The sequence below is a fragment of the Gobius niger genome (genome assembly GCF_951799975.1).
Source record: "Gobius niger genome assembly, chromosome: 11".
Classification (NCBI taxonomy): Eukaryota; Metazoa; Chordata; class Actinopteri; order Gobiiformes; family Gobiidae; genus Gobius; species Gobius niger.
Window position 1 is genome coordinate 21,466,450 of NC_136862.1, and position 14,842 is coordinate 21,481,291.

The window sequence follows — 14,842 nt, forward strand, 5'->3', positions numbered from 1 at the left end:
AAAATGCTCCTAATAGGTTTAACATGGTACACTGTGACCCTTATTTTGTCTGGTGAAGGTTGGTGTGAACTGTGAAATCTCGTCTGGAGCACAGGGCAGTGGTTGTTGAGGCCCGGTCAGTTGGTACAGATTCCAGAGAGCACAAACAAGATGTGCCATGCGTGTTTCTGAACTGAAGTCAGAACCGAAGACATTCCTCCCAGAGTCACAGGACAAACGGAGAGGTCTGAGTCTGTAGTCCTCTTCTCCTGTTAATTTAGAGTCCTCTTCCACAACGGCATCAGCAGCATCTTGACTTGGCTTGGGGTTTGTCTGAGTTGTCTGTGATTCCTGCAACAACATAGGGCAAAATTCAATTTAAAAAAACGCTGGGATTGAACTTTCAGCAGTTTAATTGCTACCAACTTCAACCACATTTGTCCCTCTTTGGATTGAAGAAATTCTTTAGCTGTAATGAAAGAATTGACTTGCTGCTTTCTTTTACCTGTAGCCTGACATGTGCTTGGTTAAGGTGAGTGATGAAAAGAATGTCCAAACTTACATGTGGGTGGTCAAAGCCAAATATATTCTACAGGTCCACAGATTTCCACAGAACAGTCAAAAATGATTAGGTCTAATCATAAGGGGGTGGAAGGTTAGGACGATTCTAAGGGCCCAGGCTGAAGAAGGGCCCAGAAGAGCAGACCCTTTCTTTAATTTTTTTTTACATAAGTTAAATGTGCTCAATGTGTGTATTTTGTCAGTTTTGACTAAGAAACAGGGTATGTTTATTACCAGTGTAATAGTGTTATAAATGAGACTAATCATTATTAAAAGCATGATTCAAAAAGAGAGATCTTTTCAGCAGTTACAGCCATTGGAAAACTGAAATCCTAAACGCACTTACTGATGATGTCCCCATAAGGCCGCGAGCCATTTTTCTCAAGTTCAGACAAAACATTGGCTTCAAACGTCAAAGAGGCCACTCTGAAGAACAGGTCTCTCACTCCATCTCCTGCACCAGAGAGAAACCCATGAATAAACTGACGCAGGCCACAGGCGATGTGGGAAGTGTGTGCTGGGCTCACCGGACTTGGCAGACACGGCCCAGTACTCTGCCTTGATTTCCTCAGAGAGTTGGATGGCCTCGCGCTCAATGCTCAACAACTGATCTGGGGTCTGGTGTAGACAGAACACAAGACTGACTTTTGAAATAGAGATAAGCCCAAGTTCATAGTTTAAATAAATAAACATTTTCATTTCACCACTTAAAACATTTGGCTCGACTGTGTGAAAGGCAGAAGGAAATATCAAAAATATTAAGTATGTCTTACACTGAGGTCCTTCTTGGTGCCGACAAGAAACAGTAAGACACTGGACGGGTCATTCTCTTTCATGGAGTCCTCCAGCCACTGCCTGCTCACAAGCCCACAGAGTTATCTTACACTATGAATAATGTCTTTTTAATGCCTCTGTCAAACATATAATGAGGTGATCCTTCTTACCGGGCGTGAGCTAAAGAGGTAGAGCTGCTTAAATCAAACACCACCATAATGGCTGGAGAGGACACATTAGTTCAGCTACATGTATTTCAATAACGCGTTCAGACATTTGCTTTTCACCTTGCGCTCCTCTGTAGTAGGTCGAGGCAATGCACTTGAATCTCTCTTGGCCGGCTGTGTCCCATCTACAACGTGACAAACGGCATTAAGTGAGTGTCCACCGTGACATATTTCCAGTACTTTCTCAATTCAATTACAAATATGTGTTTCATTTGGTTGGGATGTGAAAGCACGCAGGTAGGCTGTCCTGGCTCCTGATCTAACCACGGTCGAAGATCAAGGAAACAGTTGATACGACCAAAACAACAGCAACAACAACATATTGATCAACGTGGTGGCACAGTGGTTAGCACTCTTGCCACACATCAATAAGGTCAATTTCGGGTGAGGCCTCTCTCTGTGTGGAGTTTGCAAGTTTTCCCTGTGTAGGTTTCCCCTACCACTAAAAACCTCTAAAATAGCCAGGAAGAATGAGAAGGTGAAAATGCTATAATGCGGCGAAGTGCGTTTAAAGGAACAGGTCACCGTTTTTTCCATTCTGAGATATGTTCTTAGCTGAGCATGTCCCGATTGAATACTTTCCACTTTTTCCACTTTCAAACAATGAGCTTTTATGATAGACCTGACGATTGAAAAGCCCCACACCGATAACTGAGATTGACACGAGTTGAGTTTGCGATTTGACTAATTGCACGGCCCTATGATCTGGCTCGATTTGCAGATTACAACTACTACGAACAAGAGCAACACAAGTAAAAAATAATGACGCACGAAACACAAGCATGGTTTTGATAGGATTTTAGGCCAAACCATGCTTTGAACTGGGTTGTTGAAATACTCACAGCTGCAAACTGAAGGGGACTCCCAGCACCTCGAATCTCTCCATCTCAAAATCCACACCGATGGTTGCTTTGTAGTTTTTCTCAAACGCATCCTTACAAAACCTCAACACAGAAAGTGAAAATCAATATTATTAAGAATATATATATAACATCAATATTAATGGGATTTCTTAACAATATGGCAGGGGGTATCAAGTGGCATTATTTTGTTACAGATACCAGAACAAACAGGACAGTAGCATATTAGACTGTAGCATATCAAATGTAGATCACATGCAAAGCAAAAAAATGTGATTTGATGCAGAAGCCGAGACAGATGGGAATGTTATAAAACAACAAATGTCATAAATATGTAAAACAACACAATAAAATAACAGTTTATTGAAATTATGTACTCTGATGTCGTAGTGTCATGCCATAATGTATAAGTCAGAAATACAAGATAGTGTAGTAATCTGTACTGGGATGTTTAATTGATCGCCTAAAATGGCTCCAGGAGATCCAATAAAGGTTTAATAGTTTTCAATTTTCGTATCGGTGCCTTTTTCTAACTGGAACCTAACAGCATTATTCCTTAAAGTGGAAGTTGAGTTCGATGGTTGCCAAGACAACTGTGAATTGAATACTACATTTCAAGAAAATGTAATAGTCTTATAAATACTATATAAAAACAGGCATTCTTTCACATAATTAACTTGTGATATTGTTTGTTACCTACTTTAATGATCAAGACACCATTTAATGTTAGTGTGTAAAAAGTGGAACAGGCAGCTCAGCGGTCATAGTACCTTGAGAGCACATGTATCTTCATATACGGGGGATGTAATTAGGATATATGACGCCTTACCTGCTTATCAAGCATGTCTTCCCGACCGCTACGTCACCCACAACAATGACCTTGGCGATGTTAAAGCTGAAAGAAGTCGAGGTATCATTCAGCAAAGTTTACATGTCACACCACCCAAGAAAACGTGACTGATCTAAACCATGCAAACCAGGTCTAAAATAAGAGTAACATGACAGGACTTAAGTGGATCTAAACCAAGGCAAAAACACGAGTACAGTTGAAGAAATACTATAAACAGAGGGCTGTCCAGGAGAAAGTAAATTATCAGTGAAAATGGTACTTGGACAGTTTAAGAATCCGTGTAACAAAATAACATTAAGAAAGGAATGAGGGAAAACACTGTACATCTAGAATCTATACATTTAAACAACTAAAAGTAATCACAAAACTGTGGAAAAAAACATATGGTCTCATCAAAAAAACACTAGTTTACCACAATTTGTATATATTTTCTAATCATCTCAGACAGATAGATTAGTAGATAGTTAAACAAACAAATAAAAAAATATTATAATAATAATAAGTGGGTATAAAAATAAAGAAATGAATTAATACATTCTCACCTGATAGATCCAGGCTTCTGCACCTGACACACAGCTCTGACCTGAGGATGGAAGCCGTCTTTGGTGTGCAGCGCTGTAGAAGGACTGAAGCACTGAAGGAAGATAAACATGATTGATTTGATGGTATGTTATGGAAACTTGTGTAAATCACAAACAGTACTAGTCCCATTGGAAATCTGGATTTAGACATTTGTACAACACTAATGAATGGTATGTAGTATTATCCCCGTTGTATTTTTGGTATTTTGCTACAGGCCCACATGGTTGATAAGTCTCCCACAGCAAATTCAAACAGGGAAAATAGTCTTGTACCTTTGGGAGCTGGGTGATGACACGGTTCTTCTTCACTGGGGGTAGCATGATGCAGGTCCAAGACTGTGCCCTAATTTGGGAAACTAACACACTTTCTGTCAACAAAATAGATCCACAATTAGTTGTCAGAGAACTCGCCAAGGGCCCAATATTGTCACATTAAAATAAGCCCATGAGATTAAAATACCAGTTTAAAACCCTCAATATATTACACATGTTAAGACAGAACACAAAAATGGTAAGGCACCGTTAAAGGCATTAATGTTTCTCGCTAGGTCAAATCAAAATGAAATAATTCATTAAAAGGCTTGCATAAATATAAAGGATTATATACATATATTTTACCTCGTTGTCTTAAATGATGGTAAAACCAATAGTTCCACTTGCAGCTGTCATCTCCGAGCATCCGTGCATAAAACTATTCTGAAAAGCTGAAGCGTCCTAACACTGAGACTCACACAGAAACACACACACCACAATTAGCGAAATCCTTCACACAATTAGTTCCTGTCGTTCAAAAAAAACATAGGAATCAAAAGCAGTAAAACACTGACATCTTCTGGACGTTTTTGCGCATTACAACGGTTGAATTTTTAATATAAATACATACATGAAATAAAATACAATAACATAACACGCTTGGAGAAAACATGCTCTATTACATTCTACATTAAATAATCGGAATGCATTTTATTTTATTATATTTTGTTTTACTCATTGCATACAGAACGGGGCGCGGTTTGTTAAACTGTTCGGTGACGTCATATTTCCGCGACAACAGTATAAATTCTTCACCAAGCACGCGTTTCATTCTTTCTCAGCTAAGATGCAACTGGAGATGGTAGGTTCTCACTTTCCCCCCCTTTTATATATATTTTTTAAAATAAACTTTTACATGTGTTTATACTCCTTAAATGTGTAACATCACTTGCATACACTGGTCAGACCGTGATTCAAGCTAAGCTAGCTAAAGTAATACTTCCGTTTTAATCATTCAGAACTATCCTCGTGTTGTCTTACAGGCATGTCGTCATGGGGATCCAGAAGCGTGGCCTGGCTGAGAAATGGATTGATCTTAAACGCTGATCTAATGGCTCGTCTCCACTTGGAACTTCAACTTTAGTTTTCGTACAGCCGCGGGCCCAAGCTCATAACGACACAAGATTCGTGTCTGGTAAGAAAGAAACGCCCAATGAGCTCGTCTTATAAATGCCTGTGATGAAAACTGTGAATAGGAAGTGCCGTCCGATGCGATAACTGACGATGTTTCTAATCACTGCTCTGAGCTGCGCCCCAATAAAACACAAAACCATTTACTTCTACAGTTCGTGTTCTTATACATTATTTCTTCCCTTAGGAGCACGATGGATTTTCCACGATCATCAATTGGAGTCTTGAGGTGAGTTTCTAGCCATGCTCTTGCGTTTTGCTTTTTGCAGTAATGATGAAACCTAAACTTAATAGCTGGAATTACCGTCAGATTGTTCAGTGGTGATCATAGGTTTTCTGAACTACAGAAATCGGCTTTTCAAATTGACAAATCCTATGCACTGTAAATCTAACACTGCATTTCTTTTAGGCCATGAGGGTGACTGAAGATGCAGTGGCACTGAAGGGCTAAAGAGCTGGTAAGATATAGCGAAAGATTCAGTTGGCTTGATTTTGATTTACGTATTTGGCTACACTCCGATGGATAGTGATCGTAACCATATCTGCTCATACAATAGTGTACTTGATCATCTTTTAATGTAGGTTATGTATGAATTAAATTAGGCCAATTGGTGCTCCAGTATCCTAGTACCTGTCCTAATTGGTGCCTGTGATGAAACTCTGGAGTAGGAAGTGCAATCACTGCTCTGAGCTGCGCTCCAATAAAACACAAAACCATTTACTTCTACAGTTCGTGTTTTTATACATCATTTCTTCCCTTAGGAACACGATGGATTTTCCACGATCATCAATTGGAGTCTTGAGGTGAGTTTCTAGCCATGCTCTTGCGTCTTGCTTTTTGCTGTAATGATGAAACCTAAACTTAATAGCTGGAATTACCGTCAGATTGTTCAGTGGTGATCATAGGTTTTCTGAACTACAGAAATCGACTTTTCAAATTGACAAATCCAATGCACTGTAAATCTAACACTGCATTTCTTTTAGGCCATGAGGGTGACTGAAGATGCAGTGGCACTGAAGGGCTAAAGAGCTGGTAAGATACAGCAAAAGATTCACAGTTGGCTTGATTTTTATTTACTTATTTGGCTACACTCTGATGGATAGTGATCATAACCTGCTCATACAATAGTGTACTTAATCATCTTTTAATGTAGGTCATGTATGAATTAAATTAGGCCAGTTTGTGCTCCCAGGCATAAGATTAAGTTCTGACAATCTGGGCAGTAAACCCAAATGGTCTCAGTTCGGGTTCGTGACCAGTATCCTAGTACCTGTCCTAATTGGTGCCTGTGATGAAACTCTGGAGTAGGAAGTGCCGTCCGATGCGAGAACTGACGATGCCTCTAGTCCATTTTTCTGAGCCTTTTTTAAATGTAGAACTAGATAAGGAAGAAAAGTCTTCTCTTTGCTCAATGGAATTTGCTTTCTCTACAGGTCTACCATGTCTGGCTTCGATTCACCCACAAGTACCTTCACTCAGGTATAAACCATTGTCACCTCTTCAGTCTTCCATGAATGTTGTGATGAAATCTAAACTGAAAAAGCTGGAATTACCGTCAGATGGTTCAGTGGTGATGATCGGTTTTCTGAACATGACCTGATGGGCCTGTGTCTTTAAAATGTGTTTTCTTTGTGCCTAAATTTCTAAATTGTTTTCAGGTTACTCCCAAGAGCTGCTGTGCATTTTGAGGTAAGGTTTTGTGACTTGGAGCAAAGGTAAAGACCTTCGGACGCCAAGTTATTCTATGAATCAACCTCTACATACTTCTTAAATTGGATATTTAATATGAAATGAGATTTATTTTTAATGTTGCATGAATTCGGAACACCAATGCCATACATTCGAAACGCCCACTTTCAAGACCCCTGGTGTAGATTATTGCATTGACTGTGATGCCTGTAATGTAACCATTTGAAATAAAACTTGATCTGTACACGTCTCGTTGACTTCTTAACTGTTTATGGAGGTGGGTAATGAATAAAATTTGTTGTGCAAATTTACATCACTTGTATGTCCCCTTCCATAAGATGCAAAACTAGCTTAAAGAACTTTATACCCCAATCTGAGATGTTAAAGTGGTGGTGCGCTTTTTTTCACTTACATCATTCAGCTGAGAAATGGTCTTGTGTCGCTCTTAAAGGCTCAAATTTAAGGCCTTTTTGTTTTTTTAATGCAGACATCGTAAAATCTAATTTTCCACTATCAATTCAGACATCTGTATCACAACAGTAAAAGTTAACTAGACCTTTACATTTTTGTAGCTGCAGCCAATCCAGATGACCTTAAACCCTTAACCCCTTTAAAAAAAAACTTGCGTTAAGGGAGCTTCGACACATGTGCTTGCAACTTTAAAGAGATATAACTCTGACTGAACAATATTCAAACTTTATTTTGTAGGTCTGACTGTCCTATTTTCATACATATAAAGATATAACTTTAAATATTTTAGCCCTTCAAATGCAACTGTCTGACCCAAAGTTACACTAGTGCAAGTTCAAAAAACACAAATTAAATATCTTAGAATTTTCCAGAGTAAAATGGTAAATTTCTGTTCTGGCTGATGTGGCCTGATGGTGAAATATGACCCGAAGGATTTGTTTCTATGTTAATGTATTTATGTAGCGGCGATTTTAGTAAAAAACTCACGTTAAGGGAGCCTCGACACAAAAATGTGCTTGAAATTTTAGTTATAAAAAAATGAACTTTTTTTTAACTTTTATTTTGAAGGGCTGAGACTCTTCTTTCCATATATATAAAAATATTTCTTAACATTTTTAACCCTTTAAATGCCAACTTTCTGCCCAAAAGTTACTATAGTCAATGGTCCAAAAACACAAAAAATGAATTATTACGTTACGTTAAGGGAGCTTCGACACAAAAATGTGCTTTAGAGATTTAAAGAGCTATAACTCAATGAAGGAACAATATTTTTTAAAACTTTTTTTTATTTGGAAGGGCTGACTCTCTTCTTTCCATATATATAAAAATATATATTTTTAAACATTTTTAACCCTTTAAATGCCAACTCTGTCGCAAAGTCACTATAATGCATGTTCCAAAAACACAAAAAGTGCATTATTTTTCAAATTTTAAAGGCAAAATGGGAAATTTCTGTTCTGGCTGATGTGGGCTGAGGTCTGTGACATATGACCTGAAAGATTTGTTTCTAAGTTAAAATGTGTTTATGTAGTGGCGATTTTAGTAAAAAACTTGCGTTTAGGGAGCTTCGACACAAAAATGTGCTTGAAACTTTAGAGAGCTATAACTCAATGAAGGAACAATATTTTTTGAAACTTTTTTTTCATTGTGGAGGCTGACCTCTCCTCTTGCCATACATGTAAAAATAATCCAACTTTTAAAATATTAGAACCCTTTCATTGCCAACGTTCAATCATAAAGTCACTAAAAATGTATTGTAATGTAATGTTCAGAAAATATGCAGAAGTTTGAAATTAAATTTTTAATCTGTTTTATAGACGCATTTTGAAAAAATTTGATTATGATGTAAGTCTATGGGAGTCAAGGGGCCCACAATGGTAATCCATTTTAGTGACTTTGCGACAGAAAGTTGGCAATGAAAGGGTTCTAATATTTTAAAAGCATGATTATTTTTATATGCATGACAAGAAGAAGGTCAACCTCCAAATTAAAACCCAAAAGTTTCAAAAAATATTGTTCCTTCATTTTTTTTTATAGCTCTCTAAAGTGAAAAGCACATTTTTGTGTGGACGCTCCCACAACGCAACATGTTATACTAAAATTGCGGCTACATAAACAAATTTCAACTTAGAAACAAATCCTTCGGGTCATTTCACACAGACATCAGGCCACATCAGCCAGACCAGAAATTTCCCATTTTGGATTTTTAATTTTAAAAATATTTAATTTTTTGTGTTTTTGGAGCGTGCGCTGTAGCAACTTTGGGTCAGAAAGTTGGCAATGAAAGGGTTAAAACATTATGAAAGTTATATAATTTTTATATGTATCGAAAGAGGAGAGTCAGACCTTCAAAATAAAATAAAAAGTTCCTTCATGGAGTTATAGCTCTCTAAAGTTTCAAGGACATTTTTGTGTCGAAGCTCCCTTAACGTGAGTATTTTTTTATGAGAGTTTACAATGGGGTAGAAATCCAAATGACATCAAATTATCTTAGATCACCAAAAAATACACCCCCTGGGGAAATTTCACCCAATTGGCTTTAAAAATGTAGGAGTTATGCAAAAAATAAAAGTCCAAAAGCACAAAAATGTGCTTGGGTGTAATTAAGGGTTTAACTTACAATGAAAATCAATTAATCAAGATAGTTTGTCTCTAGGGCCCATGATTTGGTGCTACTCTCCTGATTAACAATAAGAAAGTATATAATCAACTGGTCGTTATTAAAGGAAAGGATGGATGCTAACACCTTTTTAAATCGATTTCAAAACTATCCCTTGAAGTATAGCGTGACTGTGAACTGCAGTGACAGTAAAAAAAATGTCTGTGGTAACGTAAGTAAATTATTAAGTGTCACATTGTCAGGGACACATAGTTAAGAGCTCAGCACTGCAGTGAGAAAATTTACCTTCACGCTGTCAAACGCTGAAATTATTGAAAATACTACTGTCAAACCTGTTAGACTAAAACTCAGCAGTTTAGTCAATAAACACCATAGAGACATTTGTTCTCTAACCCAGTGACAGACTGTTTGACCCCCACTACAATATTGTGTTTTTGGCAGAGAACGACCCTCCTTGTCTGCATTGTTGCATTGATTTGGTCGTCTTGACAGAAGCCACATCGAGACCAAATCCTGCTGGATTGAATTTGCCAAAAAAAAGCATGTTTCTTTTCTGTTTCTTTATACATTTCAGCATACACACTGAATACATGCAGGAAATGGCCCAATAGCAGGTGAGGCACCTTTAGGTAAAGATATTCACCACAGCATTTTTAAGGTTTTGTTTTGTATGTGTTTATAATGTCTTCATGGTGTCATGTAACAAACATTTACATTTACCTGAGGCACTCAGACTGTTCAAGATACAACATGTGTGACTGTCGTAAACCATGCTCAGCAGGTGTGTGTGTGTGTGTGTGTGTGTGTGTGTGTGTGTGTGTGTGTGTGTGTGTGTGTGTGTGTGTGTGTGTGCGTGCGTGCGTGCGTGCGTGCGTGCGTGCGTGCGTGCGTGCGTGTGTGTTTTTTAAAGGCTTATTGGTGGCCCCACACGATTTAGATGCTTAATCTAAACTGAGACATGCCAAGTCAATTATAAAACCACTGAAACACCACTGATCTGTTCTAGTAGGCTCGAGCTGCCTCTCACATCAGTCACGACTACTTTAAACTATAAGTATTAATGGTGATAGGGCAGTAATATCATAGTCACAATCCAAACACCTGCACAGTGACATGTCCTGTGTCAGGCAACATTTTCTCAGAAAATTTGCATTTCTGCTCAGTGTCTCCTGTCCACTTTGGCGTCTGTCAACATGCACTATGTGCCCAAACCTGTTTGGAAATGCGCTTTATCCCCCCCAGCTGAATCAGTAAGTGCAGACAGTTGTATGATTTGTTTTTTTTTAATGCAGAAATCATTGTATGATTAAAAGGCCATGTTCTTCCAGCACTAATAGTGAAATGAAAATTGTTTTGTTCATCAGTATATCTTCAGAGGTTTAATTTAAAAAAGACTAATGTATTTGGTTTTGTTACCAATATGGTTGTAAAGACTGAAAAGATATGGGATGTTAGAAATGCATCAGAACAGCAGTTTCCAAAGTCCAGTGCGTCGCCTGTATAAATCCAAAGATACCACATGCAATAACATATGTCATTTTCCTTTTTACTTCCACTTTAACTATAAACACTATGCACAGTTTGAATTTGAAAACAAATTTTGTTTGATCGTTTTTTCTTGTTTATAAAAAGTATGGTGTCAAAGTAACGTTCCACTATTACTAGTTACCTCCTATGCTACGTGCCAGTTCCTCATGAATCTTGTAATGAGTGAAGATCTTATTTTTTACCATACTTTATGTTAAGATTAGTCAGCTATGTCTTCCTCAAATGCTATAAATAAAACATTACTGGACATACATTATATATATATATATATATATATATATATATATATATATATATATATATATATATATATATATATATATATATATATATATATATATAATTATACAACACATTTAAGACAACTTTGTTTTTGGTTGTGAAAGTGACATTGATTTTTCTATCCACTAAGTACAACTGTTTACTTAAAAAAAAAAAAAACCTCGACAAACCTATGATTTACGACGTGCGTGACAAGTTTTCAAAGAAATTAGAGGCTTTGGTTTTGCAACAACAGGTTTTTGAACTTGTTTTTGTTTTTCACTTTTCACTTTTATGTGAGGCTTGACATACCACTCTCTATAACACTAGAATATTTCCCTTCAGGGTGAGTTACATCATCTTTAACAGTGTAGTTTACATAGTTCTGATGAGAAGCAAAGTGGATCATGAAATATCTGAATGAATGAATCGGTTGCATTCACGTGATGTAACATTTATTTCATTTTTCATTCATTTTTATGAACCAATTAGTTTAATGTGAAAAACGATACAAACACATTCTATGGTGAGATTTAGTAAGAACGGTTAAAATCTCTGCAGTTGCTACCTTCATCCTAATGAAACAAAATCTGCAGAGTTACAAGGTTCAGTGACTTCGATGTCAACATAACTGACACAAGAGAAATCCTTTCTTTAAACCTACAACACACTAATAAATATTGTCTCGTCTTTAAGTTCTGGAGGTTTGGTAAAATGAGTTCAGTTCAATTTACATGAAATGGAATCAGATAAATTGAGCCATGCCTCTCAGATCAAATGGGCCACCAATTACAGATACTTTACTGTTCAAGCAAACAAAACTAATTGTTTCATGATCATTGCATAAGCATGCAGATTGTTGGATACCATAGATCAAAGCCAGGGAGCACCGCATTATGGAAATAAGCTGCTGTTTCTGCCGTTATAACTTTGACCTTATGCTTTACAATTCACTCATTGGTCATTCAGCCAAGAAATGGTCTTGTCTTGCTCTTACTGACTCAAATTTAAAGCCACACTGCATAGAATTTTACCCAATAATGAAATGCAAGCATTGTGACATTTTCATCATTGAAAAATACCACAAACATGAGAATCAGTATAAACTTTACAGCAGGGGTGTCCAAACTTTTTCATGGGGGGCCACATATTGGAGCGTACACGGGGTAAAGGGCCATGGGTCGGTGGTTAGTTCCATGAAACCTTCGAGTAGCAGAGGTTTAAATTGTGCCTCATGCCTTTATTTATGCTTAAAACCTTAATGCCAGCTCTGTCTCACAATAAAATGCTAGTTGTTAGGTTAGAATTGTGTAGAATTATTAAATAAAAAGGACCGTCTCTGATGATGTGAACCGATTCAGCAAGCAGCCGTCTGAGGGCCACATTTGGCCCGCGGGCCGCACTTTGGACACCCCTGCTTTACAGGAAGTGGGTACGTCTTCAGCTCGTCTCCATGGAGCTGTGACTAAAGGCATGATTTGAGATTTAAACAGGTTAGTTTCTCATCCAAATCCATTCTTACACACTGCAGTAATGGCATTTTCTGTGTTGAGCTGGTCATTAGGAGCATGTTTGTTTTGCCAGCAACAGTATATTCAAATGTTACGCAGTGTACCTTAAAGCATTACTATAACTCATGCCCCTAGAGGCCATAAGCACCACTGCAGGTGTCAGGACCAAATATTTACAAAAGCAAAAGTATTTTTTTTACTTAAAAGTATAAAAGTGTCTATTGTAAAATGTACTTTATGAGTGAAAAGTAAGTGTAATTTGCAGGATTTTTTTAATCATTTGAATCGCAAGGCAAGTTTATATGTAGAGCCCAATTCATACACAAGGCAATTCAAAGTGCTTCACAGTTGCGTAAAATTACAAGAAAACATAAAATCAATAAAACCAACATAAAATTCATCAATTACAGTAAAAGGCAAGAGTGCAGATAAAATACTTTCAGTTGTCAAACCAGATCTAAACGAGTAAACCACTAACTCAGGTCAAAAACAGGACCTAAACCAGATCTAAACAGGAATAAACCACTAAACCAAGTCTAAACTCAGTCTCATCGTAAAGTCTCATCGTAGAGAGGCCACTTAGAAAATAAAATACTTTTACTTTTATCCCAATTTAAAAATGTGGTGGAGTAGAAAGTACAGATACAGGCTCTAAAATGTAGTTAAGTAAAAGTAAAAAGTATAGTATAAAAAGCATAACATTTTACTTGTACTTTTTCCTTTGTTACTTTCCATCACTGCCGGCCAGAGACACCAGGGGGAGATGAAAGACCCCCAATCATCCCATCAACACTTGTATTACCCCCAGAAGGGACTAGGAAAGGATTCATTAAGGTAAACAAGTTACTTAGTTCTGCTTTAACACTATTATAGTGGGCCTGGGATGTAACTATTTTTGCAGAATTTTGCGCATTTGGTTTCACTTGTTCATTATAAATGCGCAGCTTTACAGACTCCTTTCCCTTGGTTCCAGTGACCATGTATGGGATTGGGATGGCCCGTGCCAGACTGTTCAAGCTTTTTTGGAACAAGAATTTAACAACATATAAACTGTAGCCTTCACCTAAATGTAGGATTCAAGTATGGTGAGACCAAAACAGGCTGAAGAACTGGCCAAACGTACAGAGGCATGAGGCAACTTATCTTTGAATTATCTAATATATACTAGCGTTTTAAAGCATTTTAATGCCTATTTCAAAGTCTTAAATTTTATTATACCAAGCAAAAATGGCCGGTGTCCCCAGTGGAGTGCCCTGTTTAGTGTGATCAAGGTCTAAGTAAAACTTCGTTTTCAATAGGTCTACTGAAAGTCGAATGTCACTTCAGACATCTGTGTATCACAACAATAAAGGTTAAACCAGACCTTTACATTTTTGTAGTTGCAGCCAATCCAGATGACATTTAAACTTACAATGAAATACAATTAATCAAAATAGTTTGTCTCTAGGGCCCATGATTTGGTGCTACTCTCCTGATTAACAATAAGAAAGTATATAATCAATTGGTCGTTATTAAAGGAAAGGATGGATGCTAACACCTTTTTAAATCGATTTCAAAACTATCCCTTGAAGTATAGCGTGACTGTGAACTGCAGTACAGTAAAAAAAATGTCCGTGGTAACTTAAGTAAATTATTAAGTGTCACGTTGTCAGGGACACATAGTTAAGAGCTCAGCACTGCAGTGAGAAAATTGACCTTCACGCTGTCAAACGCTGAAATTATTGAAAATACTACTGTCAAACCTGTTAGACTAAAACTCAGCAGTTTAGTCAATAAACACCATAGAGACATTTGTTCTCTAACCCAGTGACAGACTGTTTGACCCCCACTACAATATTGTGTTTTTGGCAGAGAACGACCCTCCTTGTCTGCATTGTTGCATTGATTTGGTCGTCTTGACAGAAGCCACATCGAGACCAAATCCTGCTGGATTGAATTTGCCAAAAAAAAGCATGTTTCTTTTCTGT

The 14,842-nt window shown here is 37.3% G+C and overlaps 1 protein-coding gene and 1 long non-coding RNA gene across 2 annotated transcripts; one reads left to right on the forward strand and one right to left on the reverse strand.

Moving 5' to 3' along the window:
* Window positions 1–251: 251 nt before the first annotated feature.
* LOC306970165 (ras-related protein Rab-34-like) lies at window positions 252–4,157 on the reverse strand. The gene is made up of 10 exons (XM_079566042.1): window positions 4,106–4,157; window positions 3,794–3,885; window positions 3,231–3,296; window positions 2,384–2,485; window positions 1,602–1,666; window positions 1,485–1,536; window positions 1,314–1,395; window positions 1,068–1,158; window positions 887–994; window positions 252–330 (listed from the first exon to the last, which is right to left on the reverse strand). Exons 1-10 carry the CDS (start codon window positions 4,151–4,153, stop codon window positions 281–283), a joined length of 756 nt encoding a protein of 251 aa, XP_079422168.1. The 5' UTR covers window positions 4,154–4,157; the 3' UTR covers window positions 252–280.
* Window positions 4,158–5,692: 1,535 nt separating this feature from the next.
* Window positions 5,693–6,310, forward strand: LOC306970176. Its single transcript, XR_013793378.1, has 3 exons — window positions 5,693–5,733; window positions 6,038–6,079; window positions 6,260–6,310. It is a non-coding gene; the product is annotated as an uncharacterized lncRNA (long non-coding RNA).
* Window positions 6,311–14,842: the final 8,532 nt, after the last annotated feature.

Coding starts and splice junctions, on each gene's coding strand:
- LOC306970165 (XM_079566042.1), bottom strand. CDS start 4,153: ATGCTACCCCCAGTGAAGAAGAACCGTGTCATCACCCAGCTCCCAAAG. Junction 1,537..1,601: donor CTACTACAGAGGAGCGCAAG/GTGAAAAGCAAA, acceptor TGTCCTCTCCAG/CCATTATGGTGGTGTTTGAT. Junction 1,396..1,484: donor ACCTCTTTAGCTCACGCCCG/GTAAGAAGGATC, acceptor GCTTGTGAGCAG/GCAGTGGCTGGAGGACTCCA.